Source organism: Mercenaria mercenaria, chromosome 8 (assembly GCF_021730395.1).
Source record: "Mercenaria mercenaria strain notata chromosome 8, MADL_Memer_1, whole genome shotgun sequence".
Taxonomy (NCBI): Eukaryota; Metazoa; Mollusca; class Bivalvia; order Venerida; family Veneridae; genus Mercenaria; species Mercenaria mercenaria.
In genome coordinates, this window is record NC_069368.1 from 3,452,479 (window position 1) to 3,478,142 (window position 25,664).

At 36.6% G+C, this 25,664-nt stretch overlaps 1 protein-coding gene across 1 annotated transcript in view; it reads left to right on the plus strand.

Annotated features, from left to right (window-relative positions):
- Positions 1 to 23,698, plus strand: part of LOC123565549 (stomatin-like protein 2, mitochondrial) — a 42,886-nt gene extending 19,188 nt beyond the window's left edge. Inside the window, exons 5-9 of the mRNA XM_053550311.1 lie at positions 1,425 to 1,428; positions 2,561 to 2,617; positions 3,030 to 3,119; positions 17,144 to 17,265; positions 23,504 to 23,698. Coding sequence (XP_053406286.1) covers positions 1,425 to 1,428; positions 2,561 to 2,617; positions 3,030 to 3,119; positions 17,144 to 17,265; positions 23,504 to 23,698 — 468 coding nt within the window. The remainder of the gene's footprint in view (positions 1 to 1,424; positions 1,429 to 2,560; positions 2,618 to 3,029; positions 3,120 to 17,143; positions 17,266 to 23,503) is intronic.
- The last annotated feature ends 1,966 nt before the right edge of the window (positions 23,699 to 25,664 follow it).

The window sequence follows — 25,664 nt, forward strand, 5'->3', positions numbered from 1 at the left end:
TTTTTTTTTTCCAAATCTATTTTTTTTCTCCCCAAGGGTGGGCTATTAAAATCACACTGCCCGTCCGTCCATGTTGTGTGTGTGCAGCTCACATTTGCATATTTGGTGACTTAGGAAAATGGGGAACGTACTTTCCTTTTTATTCATTATTCCATAAGGCTTTTAGTGGGCTTTTTTTCCCTTCATGGCTAAAAGAAAAATAGAGAGAACAAAAGAGTGGCCACATAATAATTTATTGGAACCCCGTCCCTGAAAATTCTTGTCCGGAAGAAACCCCACCAAAAAGGGTTTTTGAAATAATTTGGCTTAAATGTTCACCATAAGAGAACGTGCCTGGCAAGTCCCAACCCCATCTTAATCAAGGTCACACTTAGGGGTTAAGGTTATCGGGTCTTTTTTTGTCCGGTCCATAACGCCATCGATAAAGGGTTTTTAAAAAATTATTTGGGCCCTAAAATTATGCTAGGGGGCATTTGTCACTAATAGGACAGCTTTGTTAGTTTAATAGAAACTTCATTTTTAGATTATGAACCGGTTTTTAAAAAAAAAAGAAAGTTTTTGGGCGACAGGGGGGCTTGCTTCGTCAAATTTGGGTTTCCTTTTTAAAAACTTTTTAAAATTTGCCCAACTCAATGAAACTTTGTTTAGGGGTAGCTTGCAGGAGATAAGTTTGGGATTGCTAGGGGATCTTAGTAGGATCACAAGATCAAGGTCCCTTTTCTAAAAGAAAGAAAAATGGTTTTCCCCTCAATAATTTCATTTGAGGACCAGTTACAGTAAAACCTGGGGTTGGTAGCTTCATGTAGGAAAAAGTTTAGCTGCTTGGGGGTCATTAGGGCCAAGGTCAAGGTCACCTTATTTAAAAATAGAAAAATAGTTCTGCTTAATGATTTGAGCTTTGAATGCCCGTAACAATAATCTTGGTGAGTAGGTACTTGCATGAAACCAAATTTTTGGGTTTTCGTTTTGGGATGGCTTGAAAGCGGGAATTTGAAACCCGGGTGTTCTTTTTTGGGTTTTCACTCAACCAGCCCAAAATTTGGGCCCTTTGTTTTTAGTGAAAAATCACAAAAAGTCTTAAATTTTTTTGCATAATTTATCTTAAAAATATTTCCCACAGTCATAAGTTTTAAAGAATATATCCGTATGGAATTTGTGTTCGAGGGTTTTTTTTGGACCCCATCGTTTTTCTGCTCGTTTTTTTGGGTGGGGACATTTGGCAGTGAATTTGGTTTTATTAGTTGTATAGATGGGGAGCTTTGGTTTGCTATAGGCCACTAGGTTAAAGCAAGGTCACTTAATCAAAAATAGAAAAAAATTCCCTCGTGACTTGATTTAAAAAGTGAAATATGTACATGATGCAAAGTTGGGAAACCTGGTTTTCCTGGAATTTCCATGTTTCCTTGTTATTTGCATTATTAAAGGGAGGTAATACAATTACAAAAATATTAGAAATTAGTGTTGGGAAACCATATTTAAATGTAGTTGTGTCAAATTTTCAGTAAAAATTAAGAAAAGGAAAAAAGTTTGAAAAGCTTTTAAAATAAAAGAAATTTTTACTCTTACAACGGATGTTTGGATCATTAAGTCGTTTTCGTCTGTCTTTGCTGTTGCCCCCAATTTCTTTAAGGACATCTCCCATAGACCCTTCCCCAATTTAGCCTTGACGGAATTTTCCCTTTGGGGGGCCCCCATTTTTTTTCCCTTGAAATTTAGGTCAACCATTTGGTTCCATGGCAACGAAAGAAAAACAGAAACTTTTTTCCTCTGAAACTGCTGGTGTTGTTTAAAAGGGAAATTTACAGCAATTTTCCCTCTGCATATCCCTTTTGCTTGATTTTTAGCTTTCTGATGGAAAGGTAAGGGAATTTCGAAATTTGTAAATCAGTACTACTCAAAATTAGCATTTTTGACCGGAAATTTAAAAACTTTTTTTTTTAAATATACTTTGATGAACTTTCGGATATATAGTGATCATTTTACATTAACAAGCGAGCTTCAGAAATTTTATAAGTTAATGTTTTTTTGGGTGCTTCTCCCCAAAATGGCTTTTTCTGACAAAAATTTCATGGCACCATGTATTGGACTTATAAGACGTATACAGAGGACACAAAAAAAAATTATTTTTTTGAAAATTTTTTTCGAATTATTTTAAAATTCTTCCCCTTGGGGACTCAAATAGTAAATAAAAAAGTTCTATAACCCCAAAGGAAATTTGGGGTAATGAACTATGACCATAAGGCTCTTTTGTTGGTTGTTTTTGCTGCTTGTTTTATGACATTTTAAACCAGTGGTAAAACAGTGAGTCTAACCAAGGCCCAAAGGTCGCCAAAGGGTATAATTTTGATTTCTTTCATATTTCAGCATTTAGTTTTTCCACTGAACCATTTGTTATATTGTCTGATGTGTCATTGAATATGGGTGAATTGTTATAGTAGGTAGCGATTTAGGCCCATCATGGCCCTCTGGTTTTGTTGTAATTTTATGTATCTATTTTCATGTATTATAAGAAATTATATATGGTTAAATTAGTACTACGTACAATGTTCTGTTGTTACAGATGCTTTAAATAAAGCAGCAGATGCCTGGGGTATAGACTGTCTCCGATATGAAATCAGTAAGTACTTTACAAAGGTTTTGATACAAAATTTTTAAAGTTTCGTTACATAAATTTTTAAACAACATGTATCAAAAAACTATAAAAAAAAGGTCAATTCAATGACCGCCATTTCAAATATATCCCCAGTGTTAGGGCCCCTTGAATTCACGAATTGAGCAAATTGAAAAAAAAACAAAATAAGTAAAGTATTTTAAAAATTGGAAATTGTTTCCCTGTAGCAGGCTACAGTTTTTGTGAAGGTTGGCACTTTTTCCAAAATATCTTAAGAGAATTTTTTTTTATAAAAGAATGTGTTGACTTTCAAAAAATTTTTCAGGGAATATTCTTTACGGGGAAAGATCTTACCTTCACAATAGTTTACACAGAATATTTGGTTATGGAAGTATCATGTTTTCACGATATTTTTCAGAGAATATTGAGTTACCGAAGAAAGTACAAGAGGCTATGCAGATGCAGGTAGAAGCTGAGAGAAGAAAGAGAGCTGCTATTTGGGTCAAAGGTTTTTTCATCGATACATTAATATATTTTAGCTTACCTAAACCCACAAAAGGCAGTTATCTTTTGTGCATTGTGGGTCGCCCCCCCTTTTAACTTAAGCACCCTTCCCTGAAACAATGGCCAGAATGATACTGATCTTGGTCTGTAGTATCCTGGCAAGGTCCCTCTACAATTTATTCAAATCATTCCACATAGCGCCTGTTAGAGGCTTCCAGAGCAAAAAAAGAAAAACCTTGAGATGACTCCTTATGAAGTACATTATGGATCTTCTGTAGCATTCTTATAAGTTGCTTTTCCTTTTGGCCACTTTTGAAGGCAATTTAACTAGAAAATAGAAAAATCTTTAAGCCACTTGTTCTTTTACAACATGATGGATCATCACCAAACTTGGTCTGTACTATCCATGGAAGGTCCTTTTGCAATTTTTTTTTTCAGATAATTGCATTTAGCCCCTTTTGAGAACTGTAAGAGCTAAAAATAGAAGATGCTTTAAACAAATTCTTCTCATGAATTGCTTGATGGATCTTTAGCATCCTTGTACAGACCTTTTAAGTTTGTTAAAATGTTTCTGCTTGACCCCTTTAAAGGGACCCCAGAGATCAAAATAGAGAAAAAAAACTTTTAAAAGATGTATTGACATAAATTGACACATAATAACAATGATAAAAGTTGGATGTAAACTCATTTAGCCATAATGGTTACAATAAGGTAACACATAAATCAAAAGTCAAAATTTAACAAGTAAATCCCAAAAGACAGCAGCACACTTATGCAGTATAGGATTATAAAAATTAAATTTTTTATAGCGTTTTTCAACCTGTTAAGTTAAAATGAAATACCCCGCAGTTTTTTTAATTTTAAACATGAAAATTTAGGTTGTGAGGCCCCTTTAAACCACATGAGGATGTGTGGCATCTTATGTATTAAATATCAAAACTTTAAAATTTACCAACCGATAAATTTGTAACTTTTATAAGTAAATATAAAAATGTGCAAAAAGATTATAAGCTTCACTTTGAGAAGTATTCACACATTTTTTCATGGATTAATTTTGCACCTTGCAGAGATTTTGCATATTTCTCGATACATATCTGATTATCTCTTAAAGGGAGGGTTGCACATTTGATAAAACCCGGAAGTATTTTGTAACGCACCATTTGGAAAAATAGAATAAAAGGGCCCGGATTAGGGGTATGGAATGGAAAAAATGTTTTGAAATTAATGGCAAACCCCCGGGGAAAATTTATTCAATGGCACCATTACTATCTTTTTCAAGTTAAATTGAAAAATTAAAAAACGACATGTTTAAATATTCAAAATAATGCTAAAAAAAATTTTTTAAAGGCGGTTCACCTTAATCTAGTCCCCAAAAATCTCAAAAATAAGCCCCAGACCTTTCTTTTATTTATCAAATAAAAGGCCATTTGTTTAAATGAAACTGTGTGAAGTTTTTTTAAAAATTTCATTGTAGAAAAAATTTCCCATTCACGAAAAGTTTTTGAAAGTTTTATTTTCCCAAGACGCCCATTATGAAAAATTGGGGTTTGGGGCCAAAGTTTTTTAAACATTTTAGCAAAACATTACCCACGGCCCCACCTTTTTTTTTTTTGTGGATTTTTTAAGTATATTCGAAGTTTTGAAAAAACAGGGTTTGATCAAATTCTACATTTAGAAAAAAAATCGATCCAAAGTGCAGAACACCTTAAAGTAACTTGCAAATTTTATCTGATGTCAGCATAAGAGCATATTCTATTCCTTGAAGAGTGTAATGTTGGCTGCAAAATTATTCCATCCTGCAAATGGCACTACTTGCTGCATAGCAACCAGCACCAAGTTGCACCCATTTTGTGTCTTTCTGTTTTGGGGTTTCTATTTCAAGTGCCATTAATTTTCACAAATGTTATCATTGTTTTTTTTTTTAAAAACCCAAAAAACCCTTGCGGGGCTTTAAAAAATCATATAGGTATATACTTAAAAACCCATGTGGGTGGGGCTAGTTTTTGAAAGAAATTTATATTTAAAAAATTTATTGATTGATGCTTCTCCAATATTTTTAAAAGGAAAAAATTTTTCCTGTTTATTAGTACTTTTTTGTAGTATTAAGCCTTCTATTCAAAAGGATTTTTGTCGATTAACGAAGTATAAGGGGACTTCCTACTTGACCCGGCTCGGGGTCTTTTCCCCGTCCCCACCTTGTTAAAATTTTTTTACACTTTCTCTTTTTTCAACTTACTCTGTAAATTTCTTGATGGATTTTAAACAAAATTGAAATATTATTTCCCCACTCATCCCCATCACCGACTAAACCATAAATTGGCACCAATATTTATGAATTATTCCCCCTTTTTAAATTGATTTTTTAGGTTTTAAATTTTGAGACTTTCATCTACTCGTTTTTACGAATGGATTTGATTCAAACTTTAAAAAATTGTTCAACATATACCCACATCAATTCACAAGTTGCATAACTCTGGCACCATTTTTTCATGAATTATTCCCCCCTTTTTACTTAAATTTCAGGTTCAAGTTTTGGGGTGCACTTTTTTTCCACCCCTGTTATTATGTCTCCCCTAGGGACATATTGTTTTTCCCTGCCTTCGTCCGTCCTTCGTCCTCCGTCCTACGTCACACTTCATTTCCGAGCAATAACGGGAACATTTGACTTAGAACCTTCAAACTTCCCAGGGGTTTTAGGGCTGCTGAGTGACGACCCCTTTGTTTTTGGGGTCATCGTCAAAGGGCAAGGTCAAGGGGCCTGAACATTGAAACCATTTCCACAAAACTAGAGAACACTTGACCCGAATGTTGAAACTTCGGGATGATTTTCGAAAATAGATGACCCCTATTGATCTTTGGGGGCACTCCCCAAAGGTCAAGGCACAGGGGCCTGAAATTGAAAACCATTTTCCACGTAACCAGAAACCACTTTACCCAAATGTTGAAACTTTATGGATGTTGATCATGAAAAGTAATTCCCCCCTTTATTTTGGGTCCTCCCTCAAAGGTCAAGGTCACGGGGGCCCGAACATTGAAAACCATTTCCCCTCAATAACTATAGAACCACTTGACCCCGAATGTTGAAACTTCATAATGTTGGGCTGAAGAGTAGATACCCCCAACAATTTTTGGGGCCCCCTCTGTTAAAGGGCAAGGCCACGGGGGGCCCAACTGGAAAACCATTTCAACAATAACTTTAGAACCTCTCGACCCAATATTTAAACTTCATAGGATGATAGCAGCAAGAAAACCCCTATTGTTTTTGGGGGTCAGTCTATTAAAGGTCAAAGGCACAGTGGCCTGTTTTATGTAAAAACATTTTTTGGAAATAACTTGGGAAACCACTGGACCTCAATGTTGAAACTTAATAGGGGATTGAATGCAGATAATGCCCCCCATTTTTTGAGGTCATCTGATCAAAGGTCAAGGTCCAAAAGGCCTGAACATGACTTTAGAACCCCGGGGCCCAAAGTGTTGAAAAAATTTAGCGGGGTCTGGGCATGCCAAGTAGATACTTATTCAGCCAACCATCAGTGTCTCTTTTTACTTTCGCTCCTGACCCCTATTGACTTCTTTTCCTATAGGACTTTTTTTAAAAAAAATTTTTTAGTTACTGAATGGTTTGCTTCAAATGAAAATAGTTTTCAGCAATCCCCACACAAGCACAAGATGCGTTACTCTGGCACCAATTTTTCATTAATTATTCAATCATTCAATTTTTTTGCCCCCCCCCCCCCCCTGATGGTGGGGGATATAGTTTGGTCTTGTCCTGCATCCGTCCGTGAAGTTCGTGAGTGCCTGCTTGAAAGGATTTATATAAATTGAGAAACCCTTTCAGAGTCTTTATCTGTATGAACTTGCGCACCTCCTTTTTTTCACGGCTCTGCCCCCCCATTTTTAGATTATGGCCCCTGAAATAGCAAAAATGCACATTTTCACCTTGTGCCCTGCCTAGCTCAAAAAAATTTGAATAGATTCAGAAACCTTGCATGAGTCTTAAATTTGGGTATGAAAATTTGGGGACCTCCTATTTTTCTCTGGGTCCCTCCCCCATTTCAAGTTATGGCCCCTAAATAGTAAAAATGACATTTTCACCCTTTTGACGCACCCAGCTCAAATGTTTTAATATAAATATTGAAAAAATTCCTAGCTTTCTCATGATGTAAACTTGCCACCATAATTTTTTTTGGGGTGGGGTTTACCCTTATTTTTAAAGTTTTGGCCCCTGGGAAAAATAAAAAATCACTTTTTCACCTAATTATGTGACAGCCAAAAGTTTAGATGCAAAAAATTTAGGAAACCCGGCTGGAGTCTTTATCGCAAGACCTTGCACACTTGGGATTTTTCTTGAGAATTACTCTTATTTTCGGTTTTTGGCCCTTGAAAAGCCAAAAAAAAGTGGGTTTTTTTTTGATGCCATAGCTCGAAAGTATGGGCCTTAAAGTTTCCCTTTCATTTAAGTTTGTTGAGGCAACCCCCCTTAAACGCCCCATTTGAATTTTGCCCCTTATTTGTGACAAAATTTCCAGTGGGGGGGACACCCGTGTCCTACAGACACATTCTAGTTCATGAATTTTTTCCCCCTTTTTTCTTAGAATTTTCAGGTTAAAATTTTTTTGCACTTTCACTCTATTTTTTGTTATTACTGAATGGATCGATTAAACTTTAAAAAATTGTTCAACTCTTACCCTTTCATATGAACAAGGTGCATAACTGGGACCAATTTTTTTTGAATTATTTCCCCTTTTTACTTAAATTTTTGGTTAATTTTTTACATTTCACTCTGTCTCGTTATTACTGAAAGGATTTTATTCAAACTTAAAATGTTTTTTCAACTCACACCACCCATATGACCAAGGTTTATAACTCTGGCACCAATTTTTATTAATTTTCCCCTTTTTACTTTGAATTTTAAGTTAAAGTTTTTTATGCACTTTCCTCTGTCTTGTTATTACTGAATCGTTTGATTCAAATTTAAAATAGTTGTTCAACTCATCACCCCCCCATATACCAAGGGGGCAACCTGGCACAAATTTTTTATTAATTTTTCCCCCCCTTTTTCTTAGAATTAAGTTAAAGTTTTTGATGCACTTTCACTCTGTCTTGTTATTACGAAATAAATTGATCAAAATTAAAATAGTTGTTCACACATCACCCACACCATATGACACAAGGGGCTAACTCTGGGCCCCAAAATTTTAAAGAATTACCCCCTTTTTCTAAGGATGTACTTAATAGTGTTTTGATCATTTTATCTTTACCCTCTTATTTTTTAAGTTTTATTTTTACTAGACCGGGCTATTTTCAAATCTTTATCCACAATTGGGGTCATAAACACCCATGAAGCCTAGTTTCCCCAGATGTCCCAGTTTCACTATCCGCATGAAATAGTCGAGCGCGCGTCTCCTGTGACAGCCTTGTTATGCCCCCTCTTGGGGGGGTGGGGGGGGGCATATAGATTTGCCCCTTTTCCGTCCCCAGAATGTTGTGTCGCGCCTCTCCAAAAGTATTTCGAGAGTCACAAACTTTACGGAAAAGTTGGGGCAGCATTTGTAGTTGGCACCGGAGTTTCGCATCCAGATTTATTCAGTCCGTAGGGGTAATGGCCCCCGACTTTTAAAAAATTGGTCATTTTAGTGTTGTGTCGGTCAGCTCCAAAAAAATTTGACGTAGGTCACAAAACTTTTCAGGAATGTTGGGCGCATGTGTAGTTGTGCACCTGGGGGTTTCACATCTGGGTTCTTCAGTTATGTGGGGTTTTGGGGCCCCCACTTAGTAAAAAAATTTGGGCATTTTAATGTTGTGTCCGCATGCCCCAAAGTATTTGACGAGATCCCAAATTTAAGGAAGTTGGTCAGCATGTGCAGGGTGGACCCGGGTTTTGCGTCTGTATTCATTCAGTCGTGAGGAGTTATGGCCCCGAATTAGTTAAAAATTGGTTATTTTAATGTTTGTTGGCGTGTCTCCAAAAATATTTGACCTAAAGTCACCAAAAATTTCAGGGGAAAGTTGGTCCAGTGCAATTTGACCTGGGGTTTCGCGTCTGGATTCTCAGTATAAGGAGTTTGGCCCCCCCCCGACCAGGAAAAATTTGTGTCCTTTGCAGTTGGGGATTGGTCCCCGGGACACATTTCTATTTTCCTCTTGTTTTTATGAAAAAGTAAATTTATCCAGTGATAAAGGGGTGTCTTTGACACATTTCAAAAAAAATATCCAAGGGCAAGGTTTCGAGACTTCGTATAAATTTATTTTTTTCTTGGTCTATCTTTTCCGTTTTAGCTATACTTTTTTTTTGCCCCAAAGGGGGGCATATTTGTTTTCAACTGTCCTCTGTTTGGAGTTTGTTTTGTTTGTTTTTCGTTCCCCCACAACGAAAATTTTTTTCATGAAAGGGATTTTAAAAACCCCGAACCACTGTGCACCCCCGGGCCTTTAAACTCACATGCTGAAAAACTTATTTAGTAAACCACCCCCACTGATTTTGGGGCACCAGTCAAAGGTCAAGCCAGGGCCCAAAGTTTTAAATTTTTTTGAAGGCCTTCTACTTGCGAACCCTGCACCCAGGGCCTTTAAACTTCACATGATAAGTACTTAATTTAGTACACCACCCCTACTGACTTGGGTCACCAGGTCAAAGGGGAAGGTTTAAGGGGGCCAACGTTAAATTTTTGCAGAAGGGACTTTACTCGCGAACCACTGGGGACCCCGGGCCTTCAAACTTCAGTGCTGGTAGTACTTATTTATACCCACCCACGACTTTGGGGGGCACCAGGTCAAAGACAAAGGTCCAGGGGCCAAATTTTAAATTTTTCATGAAGGCACTTACTTGCGAACCACTGCACCCAGGACCTTCAAAATTCCATGCTGATAGCTTATTGATTTCACCCCCCCCTACTGACTTTTGGGGTCCCCCCAGGGGGCAAAGGGGGGGGGGAAGGTACAGGGAACCAAATTAACTTTTTGCATGAAGGCACTTTTTCTCGCGAACCACTGCCCCAGACCTTCAAAACTTCACAGCTGATAGTACTTATTGAAATACAAACTTCTGACTTTGGGTCACCGCTCAAAAGGGCAAGGGCACAGGGGCCAACGTTAACTTTTTGCATGAAGGCATTTTACTCGCGAATCACTTTAAACCCCGGACCTTCAAAATTTACGACTGAAGTACTTTAGAGTACACCAAAACCCCACGCTTTGGGTCAAAGGTCAAGGACGGGGGGCCAACTAAATTCTGCATGAAAGCACTTACAGGAACCACTTTATCCCGGGCCTTCAAACTTAACTGCTGAAGTACTTATTGAGCACCCCCCCCTACTGACTTTGGGCCCCCGGGCAAAGGGCAAGGGGCGGGGGGATTGTCACCATTAGTGCACTCTGTTTCATACTAATCATAATGTTAAAAGTTTTGATAACTGCGTATACATATAAATTTAAGGAAAAAAAGTCGAGGGCAGGTGAAGTTTAAGGGCCGTAGGCCCTTGGTTTTTTTTTTCAAAGTTTTTTTAAGTTACACTATAAGCAGAAAATATTGAATGAAAATGTTTTGCAGGTCGAAATATAGATTTAAAGTTTTTTTGGAAGTTCTTTATACTAACAAATTGTTTTTCAAAACATGCCCAACTTATATAAAAAAGTGTCTTAGTGAAAAAAGATAAAGTATATTTAAAAATATTTACAGTCCCCATGTCAGTCAAAAGTATTTACTTAAGGGATAAGGGAAACTGAATAAATGTGCAAAGGAAAGAAACAAGCAAGGGTTCGAACCAGAAGCCAACAAAAGGAAAAAAATTAATCAGGGAACGGGTAAGAATCCAGTGGCACATACTAAGACATTACAGCTGGAACAAAGAAAGCATGAGTAAAAAAATTATGGGAAAGGGAAAAAATATTACAGTCGGGGAAAGGGAAAATTTCTCAGAAAGGGTAAGTATTACAGTCGGGCAAAGGGTAAGATATTACAGTCAGGCAAAGGGTAAGATATTACAGTCGGGCAAAGGGTAAGATATTACAGTCCGGCAAAGGGTAAGATATTACAGTCGGGCAAAGGGTAATATATTACAATTGGGCAAAGGGTAAGATACTACAGTCAGGCAAAGGGTAAGATATTATAGTGAGGCAAAGGGTAAGATATTACAGTCGGGGAAAGGGGAAAATTTTTACAGTCGGGGAGTTCTATAACCTTACAGTATTTTTGGCAAATTATGTTCCTTTTGGGTTTAGAAAACCCGGTTAAAATTTTCCCCAATTTTCAAACCCAAACTAATGGGAGATATTGAAAATTTAATTTTTTGTGTTTTCGGTTTATAAAACAAGGTGATGCATCAATCCCCTAACCTGACAACATTTTTGGCCAATTATGCCCCCTTTTGGACTTAGAAAAACCTGGTTAAAATTTTGAAGCAAGTACTATAGCATTTTTAAAAGGGGTATAGCTTTTAAAATTATTTTTTCCTTTTCAAGGGCAATAACCCAAACCCCACAGGACAATCCCATAACTCCCGACTAATTTTTTTTGGGAAAATTTTGCCCCCCCTTTTGGGGCCAGAAAATCCTTTTTAGAGTTTTGATGCAAAGGGTTCTATCCCCAAAACTAAGCAATATTGAAAAATTGAAATTTTAAAATGTGTCGAGTTATAAAACAAGGTTATAGCATTAAAGTCCCATAACCTGAAAAATCATTTTGGCAAATTATCCCCTTTTACTTCGAAAATCCTGGTTAAAGTTTTGCATGCAAGTTTTATCTAAAAACAACGCAAAAATTTTTAAATTTAAACTTCACATTGTCTTCAAGGTTTTTAAAAAAACATCATAGCATCAAGTCCCTAACTCGATGTTTATTTTGCAAATTATTCCCTTTTGAACTTAAAAAATTTGGTTAAAGTTTTTTCATGCAATTACTATCCTAAAAAAAATGCAGATACTGGATTGAAACTCTATAGATATTTTTAAAATTTAGGTAATATTCCGCTTTGGGCAATGATTCGATGACAAGCTTGGGGTGTCTTAAGGACAGTCTTGTTGAAAAAATGACCCTTTTTGACTTTACAATTCGGTTGTTTTTTTTTTTGGGCCTTGGGGTCATGGAGTCCATTCAAAAAATGTGTAATAGAGTTTTGCTTTAAACCCGGGGCTAGGGGGGGTGAGATTTTTGCCATTTCTTATCTCCTAACAGACCAATCAAACCCAGGGTTTCTATTATTTGTTGGTTTCATTCTTTGCTTTCCAAAAATCTTTTTTTCAGATTTTATTTTTATGTAAGCTCAGCTGGTATCTTAGTAACCATTTGTGGGTATGGATTGAAACTTCACACATTTATGGACTGACTTGCAAGCACAGGTTCCATAATTCTATTTTGCTTTTTTACAACATTATACCCCTTCTTACACTTTAAAATAGCAATTTTTGTCCAGCCTGCTGGCGGTGAGCCCAACATAGTTGTCCAAGCGGTTTCGTGTATGTGCTGCATCCGGGTGCACAAGTCCTCCGAGTTTGTCCCGGGGTGTAAACTTACCTGGATCAAGGGTTTTTAAAAAACTTGGACATATGTTTGCCTCAGTGAACGGTGGGGCGCTTCAAGAACCCGAAAGGTAGCTTAAAGGGCAGGCATACTTTGGGTTGACATGTTGCCCCTGGCACTAGTTCGGTTTTTAGTTTTTAGCCGACTATTCAAAGAAAAGTCTAGCATTTGCACCCTGGCGTTGGGGTCGGGGTCACACCTTTTGGGTTTAAATTTTTGCATACAAGTACATCGCCCTCAATTAAGGCAAAGCTTTGAAACTTATTTTTTTCCCTTTTTTTAGGCAATTACCAACCCTCTGGGTCAAGTCCCAAATTGACATTTTTTGAGCAGATTATGCCCCCCTTTTTGGGCTTAAAAATTTGGTTAAAGTTTTACATGCAATTTCTACTCCAAAAAATAAGGGAATATTATTTGAAAATCACTGGTCCTCGGGTTATAAAACAGTTGATGCAGCAAGTCCCATAATCGACTATCATTTTGGGGGAAAATTTTCCCCTTTTGGGCTTAGAAATTCTGGTTAAAATTTTTGTTGCAAGTCATAAGGTATTTCTAAAAGGCATATAGATTTGAAACTTATTTTTTCTTTTTCTAGTCAATTACCAACCTCACTGGGTCAAGACCCATAACTCTGACATGTATTTTGTGCAAATTATGCCCCCTTTTGGACTTAGAAAATTTTGGTTAAAGTTTTACATGCAAGTTACTATCTCCAAAACTAATGCAGATATTGATTTGAAACTTCACATGTGTCTTCGGGGTTATAAATCTAGTTGATAGCAGCAAGTCCCATAACTCTGACCTTCATTTTGGCCAAATTATGCCCCCTTTTGGACTTAGAAAATTCTGGTTAAAGTTTTGCCTTCAAGTACATACAGCTATTACTAAAAGGCATATAGATTTGAAACTTATTTTTTCTTTTTCTAGATCAATTACTTACCTCACTGGATCAAGTCTCGTAACTCTGGCATGTATTTTGGGTAAATTATGCCCCCTTTTGGACTTTGAAAATTTTGGTTAAAGTTTTACATGCAAGTTTCTATCTCCAAAACTAATGCAGATATTGAATTGAAACTTCACATGTGCCTTCGGGGTTATAAAACTAGTTGATAGCAGCAAGTCCCATAACTGATATGCATTTTGGTCAAGTTATGTCCCCTTTTGAACTTAAAACTCTTTTGATATTTAACCTTTTTGAGTAATATTTTCCTGCTTCTGGGACAATATTTCGAATAGTCGAGCTTGGCTGTCTTATGGACAGCTCTTGTTATATGTATGCTGCTGTCACAGTACTCTCTAAAGGGAATTGTTGGAACTTCACCCTTGTATTCACTGTGATCTGACCTGCAGTGCACAGGTTGCATGACTCATTTTTAGCTTACCTGAGCACAAAGTGCTCAAGGTGAGGTATTGTGATCGGTCATTGTCCGGCGTGCGTCGTCCGTCAACATTTGCCTTGTGTACACTCTAGAGGCCACAGTTGTGACCCAATCTTTATGATGGTCAGAATGTTTGTCTTGTTGATTTCTAGGTCAAGTTAGAAACTGGGTCATGTGGGGTCAAAAACTAGATCATTAGGCTAGATCAAAGGAAAAGCTTGTGAACACTCTAGAGGCCACAGTTGTGACTCAATCTTTATGAAACTTGGTCAAAATGTTTGTCTTGATGACCTTTAGGTCAAGTTTGAATCTGGGTCATGTGGGGTCAAAAACTAGGTCACCCGGTCAAATCAAAGGAAAAGCTTGTTAACACTCTAGAGGCCACAGTTGTGACTCAATCTATGTTCAGGGTAACCTACTAGTGGATGGTTTGGTGTCCTGCTTTAAAATTTTTACTTAAACATCTTCTTCTAAGTAACTACTGGTCAGAATTACACCATACTTGGTCAATAGCATTCTTGCGTGGACCTCTTATCAAATTTGTTCAGCTGGTTTGGCTTGGGTACTTTTAGGGTCACCAACATTAAAAATTTAAAATGAACAAACTGCTCAATTGATCTTCATCAAAATTGGTCATGGTCCTCTCACAAATTTTTTCACGGGAGGAAGTTTTGCTAACACTGAAAATAGATATACTTTAAAAAAACTCATTAACCTTTAGATGGATCTTTATCAAACTTGGTCTTGGGCATCATTATAAGGTCCTCATCCAAATTGATTTACAAATAAATGGGGACGCTTGGCCCCTTGTAGAGGCTGCTAGAGCTGAAACTAGAAATACTGTTTAACACCTTTTTCACATGAACCTCTGGATTAGTCCATCAAATTTAATCTGGAACAACATTATAATGTACTGTCCAAAATTTATTTAAATGGGGCCACTTGGCCCCTTTTAAGGACTGCTAGAGCTTAAAGTTCAATCAACTTTTTCTTGATGGATCTTCATTAAACAGAATCATTGTAAGTTCATCTCCCAATTTTGTTCAAATAGGGGGTTTGACACCTTTTAGGGGCTGCTGAGTTAAAAATAGAAAAAAAAAAAATTTGAGTTACTTCATCCGATGAATGACTGGCTGGATCTTCATCAAACTTGGGTCTGTAGCATAAGATCCTCTCCTATCGTTTGTTTAAATGGGGTTTTGGCATTTAATATAGAAAAACCTTTAAATGACATTTTTCATCAATGGTTGAAACTTCCTCTAACTTGGCATGCGTCATCTGTCAACATTTGCCTTGTGAACACTCTAGAGGCCACATTTGTGACCCAATCTTTATGATTGGTCAGAATGTTTGTCTTGATGATTTCTAGGTCAAGTTTGAAACTGGGTCATTTGGGGTCAAAAACTAAGTCATTAGGCCAGATCAAAGGAAAAGCTTGTGAACACTCTGGAGGCCACAATTTAAGTTTGCAACTCATGAGAATTGATCAGAATATTTGTCTTGATGACCTCTAGGTCATGTTCGAATCTGGGTCATGTGGGTCAAAAACTAGGTCTTCCGGTCAAATCAAAGGAAAAGCTTGTGAACACTCTCAAGGCCATAGTTGTGACTCAATCATATGAAACTTGGTCAGAATGTTTGTCTTGATGATCTTTAGGTCAAGTTTGAAACACGGTCATGTGTGGTCAAAAACTAGGTCACTAGGCCAGATCAAAGGAAAATCTTGTTAACACTCTAGAGTCCACAGTTTAAGTTTGAAACTCATGAGAATTGGTCAGAATGTATGTCTTGATGACCTCTAGGTCAAGTTTGAATCTGGGTCATGTGGGGTCAAAACTAGGTCATCTGGTCAAATCAAAGGAAAAGGGAGCGATGGTCTAGTGGTTAAGGTGTCGGCCACTCAATCCAGGGGTCATGGGTTCAAGCCCCACTGGGGTCACGACCATGACTTCTCATATGACACCAGTACTGGTTTTTCCAGGAAGCGAACTCGAGAGTGGTTCCAATAAGCTTGAAGCTTCCATCACAATTGAGCTAAAACAAATTAGTATAAACTAAACTAAACTAAAGGAAAAACTTGATAACAGTCTAGAGGCCACGTTTATAACCATATCCTCATGAAACTTGGTCAAAATGTTTATCTTGATGATCTTTAGCCCAATTTTGAATCTGGGTCATCTGGGCTCAAAAACTAGGTCACCTGTTAAAATAAAAGAAAAACCTTGTGTATGCTATAGGGGCTGCATTTTTCATTTGAAGTGCATGAAACTTTGTCAGAATTTTTGTCTGGATGAAATCTCGGATGAATGTTTATCTGGGTCACGTAGTATCAAAAACTAGGTCACCAGGTCAAATCAAAGAATAAGCTTGTTTACACTAGAGGGGCCACAATTTTTATTCTATCTTCATAAAACTTGGTCAGAATGTTTTGTATCATAAAGTCTTGGACGATCTTGAATCTGGGTCACGTGGGGTCAAAAACTAGGTCACTAGGTAAAATCAAAGGAAAACTTGTATACACTCTAGAGGCCACATTTTTGCTCCAGTCTTCCTGAAACTTTGTCAGAATGTTTGCTTTTATGGAATCCTGGACAAGCACGAATCTAGGTCATGTGGGGTCTAAAACTAGGTCACTAGGTCAAATAAAAGAAAATGCTTGTTTACACTCAAGAGGCCACATGTTTGGTCCAATCTTGATGGAAATTGGTCAGAATATTTGTCTCCATGAAATCACTAGGTCAAACATGTTTACACTGTTATGGTTTGTTTCTCAGGTGAGCGACCTAGGGCCATCTTGGCCCTCTTGTTACAAGATTATTTCCTTTTATCGATTTCTGTACCAGTATTCATTTTGTAACTTATTTAAGTGAAAAGGCTGTTGAATAGTCAAATGTTGCTGTCCAGTGTTGTTCATCAAAAGCTCTTGTTACGAAAAATAGTCATATTTAGTTTTTATCAACAATGAAATTGTGCTAGAGCCAAACCAGCAAAACCCATTATCAAATTTTGACAGAATTCACATCAAAACTTGTCAACATTGTGTGCTTTTTCTACTTTGAACATAATATCTTTGTATATGAGCATGTTATAATGTATAGATATCAAGTTGCTAATTATGGTAGTACAGATAAATACCTGTTAACTTGTTTATTATCATGTTGCTTTCTTATATAGGTGAAGCTCAAGCAATTCTGGCGAAGGCTACTGCACAGGCTGAATCTGTAGAAATAGTTGCTAAAGCTCTGAGACAACAGGTATGACTGTAAATATGTCTCAAAGTTAAGTAGGGCTGTAATGTAGTCATTTTCAGAATGGCAGTAACAAGTTGTCAGAAATATTTGATTAAATGGTGTTTTAGATTCTACTTAGTTGTTCAAACTTTGAAATTAAAACAATATTTTGAGCAAACAGAAAAGCAACATTATCAAACCCATTCATTTGGGTATTTCTTTCTTGCAGTTGTTTTTTAGCTCATCTAAACTGTGTTCAGGGTAACCTACTAGTATTGGTGGATGGTTTGGTGTCCTGCGTTAAAATTTTTACTTAAATATCTTCTTCTAAGCAACTTCTGGTCAGAATTACACCATACTTGGCCAAAAGCATTCTGGCGTGGACCTCTATCAAATTTGTTCAGATGGTTTGGCTTGGGTACTTCTAGGGTCACCAACATTAAAAATTTAAAACGAACAAACTGCTCAATTGATCTTCATCAGAATTGGTCATGGTCCTCTAAAATCTTTTCACGGGAGGAAGTTTTGCTAACACTGAAAGTAGATATAGTTTAAAAGACACATAAACCTTTTGATGGATCTTTATCAAACTTGGTCTTGGGCATCATTATAAGGTCCTCATCCAAATTTATTTACAAATAAATGGGGATGCTTGGCCCCTTGTAGAGGCTGCTAGAGCTGAAACTAGAAATACTGTTAAGCACCTTTTTCACATGAACCTCTAGATGGGTCTTCATCAAATTTAGTCTGGAACAACATTATAATGTACTCTCCAAAATTTATTTAAATGGGGTCACTTGGCCCCTTTTAAGGACTGCTAGAGCTTAAAGTAGAAATAGTTCAATCAACTTTTTCTTGATGGATCTTCATTAAACAGAATCATTGTAAGGTCCTCTCCCAATTTTGTTCAAATAGGGGGTTTGACCCCTTTTAGGGGCTGCTAGAGTTAAAAATAGAAAAAAAAAACTTTGAATTATTTCGTCCGATGAATGACTGGCTGGATCTTCATCAAACTTGGTCTGTAGCATCATTGTAAGATCCTCTCCTATGTTTGTTTAAATGGGGTTTTGGCATTTTATATAGAAAAACCTTTAAATGACATTTTTCATCAGTGGTTGAAACTTCCTCTAACTTGGCTTGTAGCATCATTGTAATGGTGCTTCTGTCCCCTTTTAGGGGCCCTGTTGTTTATACTAAAAAAACAGATGTTACCTTTCATGACTCAGTGTGTGTTACCTATATTGAAGGTCCAATAGTACAGTTTAGGTGAGAACTTGGGGCCACTATGGCCCTTTTTAGCTCCACTATTTGGAGAATAGGGGGGCTATACTACTCGCCCGGCGTCGGCGTTGGCGTCGGCGTGACCCTTTTTGGTTAAAGTTTTTCGGCAACCTTTGTTTTTCTGTCATATCTTTGTTACTATTGCTTATATCTTACTGTAACTTCACATAAACATTGTCCAGTATACAAACAATGTATGTATAGGGGCTGAGCCCATTATACCCAAGGTCAAGGTCACCAGGCTGTTATACTTAGGTTATTTTTAAGGTTAAAGTTTTTCAGCAACCTTTGTTTTTCTGTCATATCTTTGTTACTATTGCTCATATCTTACTGTAACTTCACATAAACATTGTCCAGTATACAAACAATATATGTATAGGGGCTGAGCCCATTATACCCAAAGTCAAGGTCACCAGGCTGTTATACTTAGGTTATTTTTACGGTTAAAGTTTTTCGGCAACCTTTGTTTTTCTGTCATATCTTTGTTACTTTTGCTTATATATTACTGTAACTTTACATAAACATTGTCCAGCATACAAACAAAGTATGTATAGGGACTGGGCCCATTATACCCAAGGTCAAGGTCACCAAGGTCTTATACTAAAGGTTATTTTTAAGGTTAAAGTTTTTCGGCAACCTTTGTTTTTCTGTCATATCTTTGTTACTTTTGCTTATATCTTACTGTAACTTTACATAAACATTGTCCAGCATACAAACAAAGTATGTGCAGGGGCTGGGCCCATTATACCCAAGGTCAAGGTCACCAAGAAGTTATACTTTGAATTATTTTCATGTTAAATATTTTTGAGAGCTTCGTTTATAGACATATCTTTGGTACTTTAAAAGATAATGACTTGAAATTAAAAGTATTTGTTTATAATCATCTGCATGTGTGGCTACATACCCCATGACTCTAATTGTGTTTTTGACAGAGTTTTACCCCTTTTGTACTTAAACTTGTTTGCAATCTTCGTTTTCTGGATACTACTTTAATGCAATATAAGATAAAGACTTGAAACTTAAAATGTATCTTTATCATCATCATCTGCATGTGTGGTAACAATCCCCATAACTCTGATTTATTTTTGACCGAATTATGCCCCTTTTATACTTAAATTTTTTACAAACTTCATTTTCTGGACATAACTTTGGTACTATATAAGATAATGACTTGAAACTCAAAATATGTTTTCATCATCATCATCTGCATGTGTTATAACAATCCTAATAAATCAGATTTGTGTATTTGATGGAATTATGCCCCTTGGTGTATCTTCCTTTTAAAGTAGAGGTCTCTTATTCAGACATATATTCATTTTACTGTCAAATGCCCGAATAGTGGAGCGCGCTGTCTTACGGACAGCTCTTGTTGGTATTTAAATCTGTCACACACTCAAGCTTATATATTTATAAACACTTGTATACCTGCTTATTGCAATGGAACTGTCATATGTTTGTTGTTTGTTTTCTACAGAATGGAATGAATGCAGTATCAATGGAATAGCAGAACATATGTATAGATTTGTAACGTAGAAAGATAGGTCAACACAGTATTATTGCCTACAATTGGTGATTCAGCATAGGGTCGACAGGTAGTTTTATATGTTCTTAAAAAACAAGTCTGTTTGAAGAAATTTAGGAAATACAAGTAATTTTGAGCAATGCAGTATTTGGATACAATTCACATGCAATGCTTTCCAATTTCAGTGAACTTACAGGAGTGATAATAAAATCTTTTGTGATCCGTTTACCAGTGGCTGAATTATGTCCCACTTTGAAGAGATTAATTGCCTTGTCGTTGTTGTCTGTGCTTGCCATTAGTTCATTGGTTGACTAATTCTGTCTGACAATATATTTCCTTGGTCATAGTGATTCATATGTTTTGGGCCAGTTGATTAAGTCAAGACACAGTGACTTAAGATGAAAAATGTTCAGAATTGCTCAATACAACAAAGGTCATTATTCTCCATCCCACCTCCCAACTGAAAAGTAAAATTGAAGGTGGATGTAGGGGGCACTTAAATTACTCTGTCATCAGCTGGTCTGAAGTGGGATGTGGGCACTATAGAGTCTATTGTCGCTCAGCGTCCATCTGTATGTTGTTGCGGTTTTTGTTTGCATATCGTAAACTATTTACTAAAGTCCGAAACATCACGAATTTTTTAAGATCTGGCATGTAACTTGTACACCTGGGGCTTTGATTTGGATTTCACTCAGTGCAACCTGTGTTATGGTAATAAATATGCTTCAAGGGCCTAAAAGTTCTTGTTGTATGTATCTAAAGATGTATTTGACCTAGCATTGGAAGTTGTATCCTATCTTTTTTTTAGGGGTTTCCCACAGCCAGACCAGAGTTATGGCCTTTGACTTAGTCAAAAATATGCATGAAAGGCTTAAATGGTTGTGTCACATGTATCTCAAAAGGTACTTGAGCTAGAGTCATGAAACATAAGATGATTGTTATTGTTCAGCATGTGAAGTTGTACACCTGGGGCTTTGTTTGGGACTTCACTCAACCAGAACAGGATTATGGCCCTTAACTTAGTCAAAAAAACACATAAAGGGCTTAAAAGGTTATGTTACGTATTTAAAAGGAAGTAATTGACCTAGTGGCATGAAATCATATAGGAACATTAATCAGCTTGTGAAGTTGTGCACCTTGGGTTTTGTTTGGGATTTCACGCTGCAAGACCCTTGTCTTAGTCAAACATATTTATTAAAGGCCTGTAAGCTTGTGTCACATACATGTGTCTCAAAAAGTATTTGACATCGAATCATGAAACCTATTTGGAATGTTGGGGCCTCCACGGCCAAGTTATTAAGGTTGCTGACTTCAGACTACTTGCCCCTCATCAATGTGGGTTCAAGCTTCACTCTGTGCATCACATTCTTCATGTGAGGAAGCCATCAAGTTGGCTTAATGAGGGTCGGCAGTTCTACCCAGGTGCCTGCCCGTGATGAAATAATGCGCAGAGGGGCTCCTGGGGTCTTCCGCACAATCAAAGCTGGAAAGTCGACATATGACCTATAATAGTGCTGGTGCAACATTAAACCCAACAAAACAGAACAAACAATTATTAGAAATGTGTTTAGGAATTAGTACACCTAGGGCTCAGGAGAGAGATATATGGGAAATTTTGAGCTTAGGCATCATTCTACAGTTTGGTATACATGTCTGTGTAGAATCAGGGGTTCCATTTGACCCAGGACCCCGGGTCCGGACGTGGGAGATTTTCAAAAGACGCTCAAAGGACCCGGCATGATAATTGCCTGTGCGTCACTGGGACCCGGAGACATTTTCCTTTGATAATCCTTCCTCTTATCTGTCATTTCCTACAGTAAAACTATGTCCACAATAAACACGTGTATTCAGAATAAACACTCGCGGTCATGCCCTCCTGCCTTTGATCTTCTGCTTAATCCCGCCCTTTATCCTGTGGACATGCCACGCTGATTTTTCTTTATCAGCAAGTTACGTCGCGGCGAGTGCACATAGGTAATGAGAATCAATAAAGCGTTGCCCATATTGAGTCTGCATACTGTCAAAAAAGGCGCCAATTATTAAATTATGAGCATGTGAAAAGTGTCCTACAAGATTTCTTCATGCAAACTTTAAATTAGACCATTGTTTAATAATCGTACCTTAATTTCAACAAGAAAATCCACAAATTTAAATGAATTTAGAAAGCAAGAATAAGTTTAGGATGTCCGTTCACGATTCTAATTACACCCGATGACATGTGCAATTTTTTCAAAATTCACTAAAAAAAACTGACTTTCAATGCAATTTTTAATGAAAAGTAGCATCATTATTTGAGGAACTATCTCTGGTTTACCTTAGTGGACCAAGTTAACTGGGTAAAAACAACATTTTAGACGACATTCCGAAAGTGTACCAGTATCCGGATAGTACGCTTTGGATACATTTTTACAGAGTGTTTTACACTTTTCTGCTAACAGATAAAATATTGAAGAAAAACCTCATCAAATTAAAATGAATTTTGACAAATGTTAATTTACAATATGAGATTATATGTTTATATGACCTGAAACAGAAATTGTTATTATGCTGTAATATGTTCTTGGTTTTAGTAGCTATTAATTATGTAGTATTACTATATAAGAAAATATACTCAATTGTTACTCGATGTGTTGGGGCAGGACTCTTGTATTTCGAAAAGGACCCTTCAAAATTTGGACCCAAGGGTCCTGGGACTCTTGGGTTTTCAGGTCTAGTGGAACCTCTGTGGAATACGAACTTTTGTGCTGTAACTAGTACATGCCTTTTTCAACATACAACATTTTAAAACTGCCTATTAGATGGAGACATGTGTTTGTGTTAAATTCACACTTCTAATTTCATTCTTACATTTTAGATATCCTTTAAAACTTTTCTCGGGAAAAAGTTGTAGAAGCTTGAAATACAAGAAATGATAAAAAAAGAATCTAGTATTTATGTTTAATTCATACCAGATATTGAAACATTGACCTGCTGGCTGTAACTGCTAAAATGAAACTGAATTCATCTTATCAGATAGTAATTTGATTGCAGAGTTGTTTCCCTTGTGTTAAGCTTCAGTCTATTGTCACTAAAATGTATGTAGGGCTTTTCAGAGGACATTTAAGAATATCTCCACAAAAACTTATCTCACAACAAGCATTTATAATCCATTTGACAAATTTAGTTTCTCTTAACCCTTTTCATGCTAAGCACGATTGATTCTGCCTTTGTGTCCAGTGTAGATCATGATCAGCCTGCACATCTGTGCAGTCTGATCATAATCTGCACTGTTCGCCATTCATCAGTATATTTTTGCAAAATTTTGGTAAGTACCCCTTTTAACAGTCAACGGTACTGTCCAAATTGAAAGATGGACAAGTTCATTATAGAAATTTAGCAGGGTAAGGGTTAAGAATTTGAAAGCATATTCTGGCAAAACATCTTGTCACCTAAATATAATCTTTTTCTTTTGTTTTACAGGCAATGTCTATATACAATACACTATCGTCTAAACAACAGACAATTTCTGAAACCGACCCTGCAGGGACAGAGTCAGTTGATGCTACAGTAGATGAAATTAATAAATTAAAAGACAATGCAATGAAAGGAACTGATACAGACACCATTTTAGGAGATTCTAAATTGACTTCAAAAGATGGTGGCACTTCTTCATGAGTAAATGTTGTTCCTATTGAACAAGTGACTAAAGTATTGATATGAGCATAACAAGGAACACGTGAGATTGAAACAAAGTGAAAAGGGTTTGAGAACAATCATGTATATTTGCTACTATATGGCAGTCAGAATACTGAAATAAACCAATAAAAGAAAATAGGTGACAAATTTTGGATAAGAAGATGTTATTTATGTGATATATTTTTAAGAAAAACAATGTTTCAGGTCTACTGTGAGTCGATCTCTTTATACACATCCAGTTCTGAAGTTTCATAATCAAAATTTTACACAAGAAAGTAGCCGTATTTCAGGAGCCACCTGGAAATTGAAGAGTTTTTATTAAATTGCAACAAATGACTCTGATGGTGAATGGCAAAGTGACCCCTGTGAATATTCCATGTGCTGCGTGACGATCATTTGAGTTATATATGAGCCCTTACCAACAGCTGTTGTTGAACCCCTCGACAACAAAGTTGTAAGGGGGGGTATACTGGTTTCAGGTTGTCTGTCCGTCTGTCTCTCCTCATTCCCTTGACACAATTTAATGAAACTTCACACAAGTGATCAGTAACAACAGTAGTTGTACATGGGGCATGTTAGGTTCTTTCAACGACAAAAATTGCAGAGTTATAGGACTTTGTTTCTTGTTAACATACTATGTACATACAGTCTGCATATGCAGTCTTGTGTGCGCCTAATCTTCCAAACCCTTGCACACAATTTAATGAAACTTCACACAAGTGATCAGTACCAACCCTAGTTGTGCATGGTGCATGTTACGTTCTTTTAGATAAATATTCTGCATAGTTATGGGAGTTTGTTTTTTGTTACTATACTGTATACATACAGTCTATATACATACAGTCCACATAATTATGCAATCTTGTGTACGTCAAATTGCAATGTACTGTGTCAGTGCATGCGGGGGGTACATTCATCACCTTTAGTGATAGCTCTAGTTCTGTTCAGTGAATAAACAATTTTCCATGTCAGTAGTAAATATTTCTTGTTTTATAACATTTGTTTTTTTGAGGTCTGTATGAACACTAGGTTAAAAAGTCTTATTTACAGTTTAGAGGCCACACTTCTTACCTTCCTTAAACCTTATTGTTGCTTTTTCAGCAATAATGGGGATTTTATATCGTGTCAAAATAAATGAATTTCATGGACTTGCAGACGCTTGCTGTAGATGTCAGATAGCCTGATAATAGAGCTAATGTTTATGGTTAATTTTGATAAAAGAAGACAGCATCATGAAACACAGAGAGGATTACAAATTTATTGTTTTTTGTTGTCTTTTTTGCAAGCAGAGATATATAATAAGAATGCATTTGTAAAGTATACATACATTATACTTGAAAGTGACTATAACTAAAACAAATTAAAAGTAATAATTCTGTATAAATGGTCTGTTCCTGCTTATTACCTAAAAAAAATGCTAATTTGCTTTATCTTTGAAAGTGATACCAATATAACAATTCAGACGTGAATGAACACACATGGCCAAAGCTGTAAGCTGTAATTTTTGCTTGTCAAAATAACCCGTCACCACAGCAAGTAGCAACAAGTATGTTATTGCATGCCTGAGTCGGCGATAAATAGCATGCAATAACATATACCTGTTTGGCTGTATGAAAGCTAAGTCTAATTTGAAACTTGGTTATCTAAGGTCATTAAACTAGGTCAAGTAGTAGAAAAGCCTTGTAAATATATGCCACATTTCTACCTAATTCTTATGAAACCTTCATGAAACTAGGTCAGAATGTTTAAATGAAATCTAGGTCAAATTTGAAACTTGGTCACCTTGATTAAAACACTTTGTCACTTGATATATTCATAGAAAGGAATTGTTAACATTTAGAAGCCACATTTTCTGCATGAACTTCACGAAATTTTGCCACAATGTTTTTAGCTCGACTATTCGACTATTTTTAGCTATTCTACTCACCCTGGCGTCGGCGTCGGC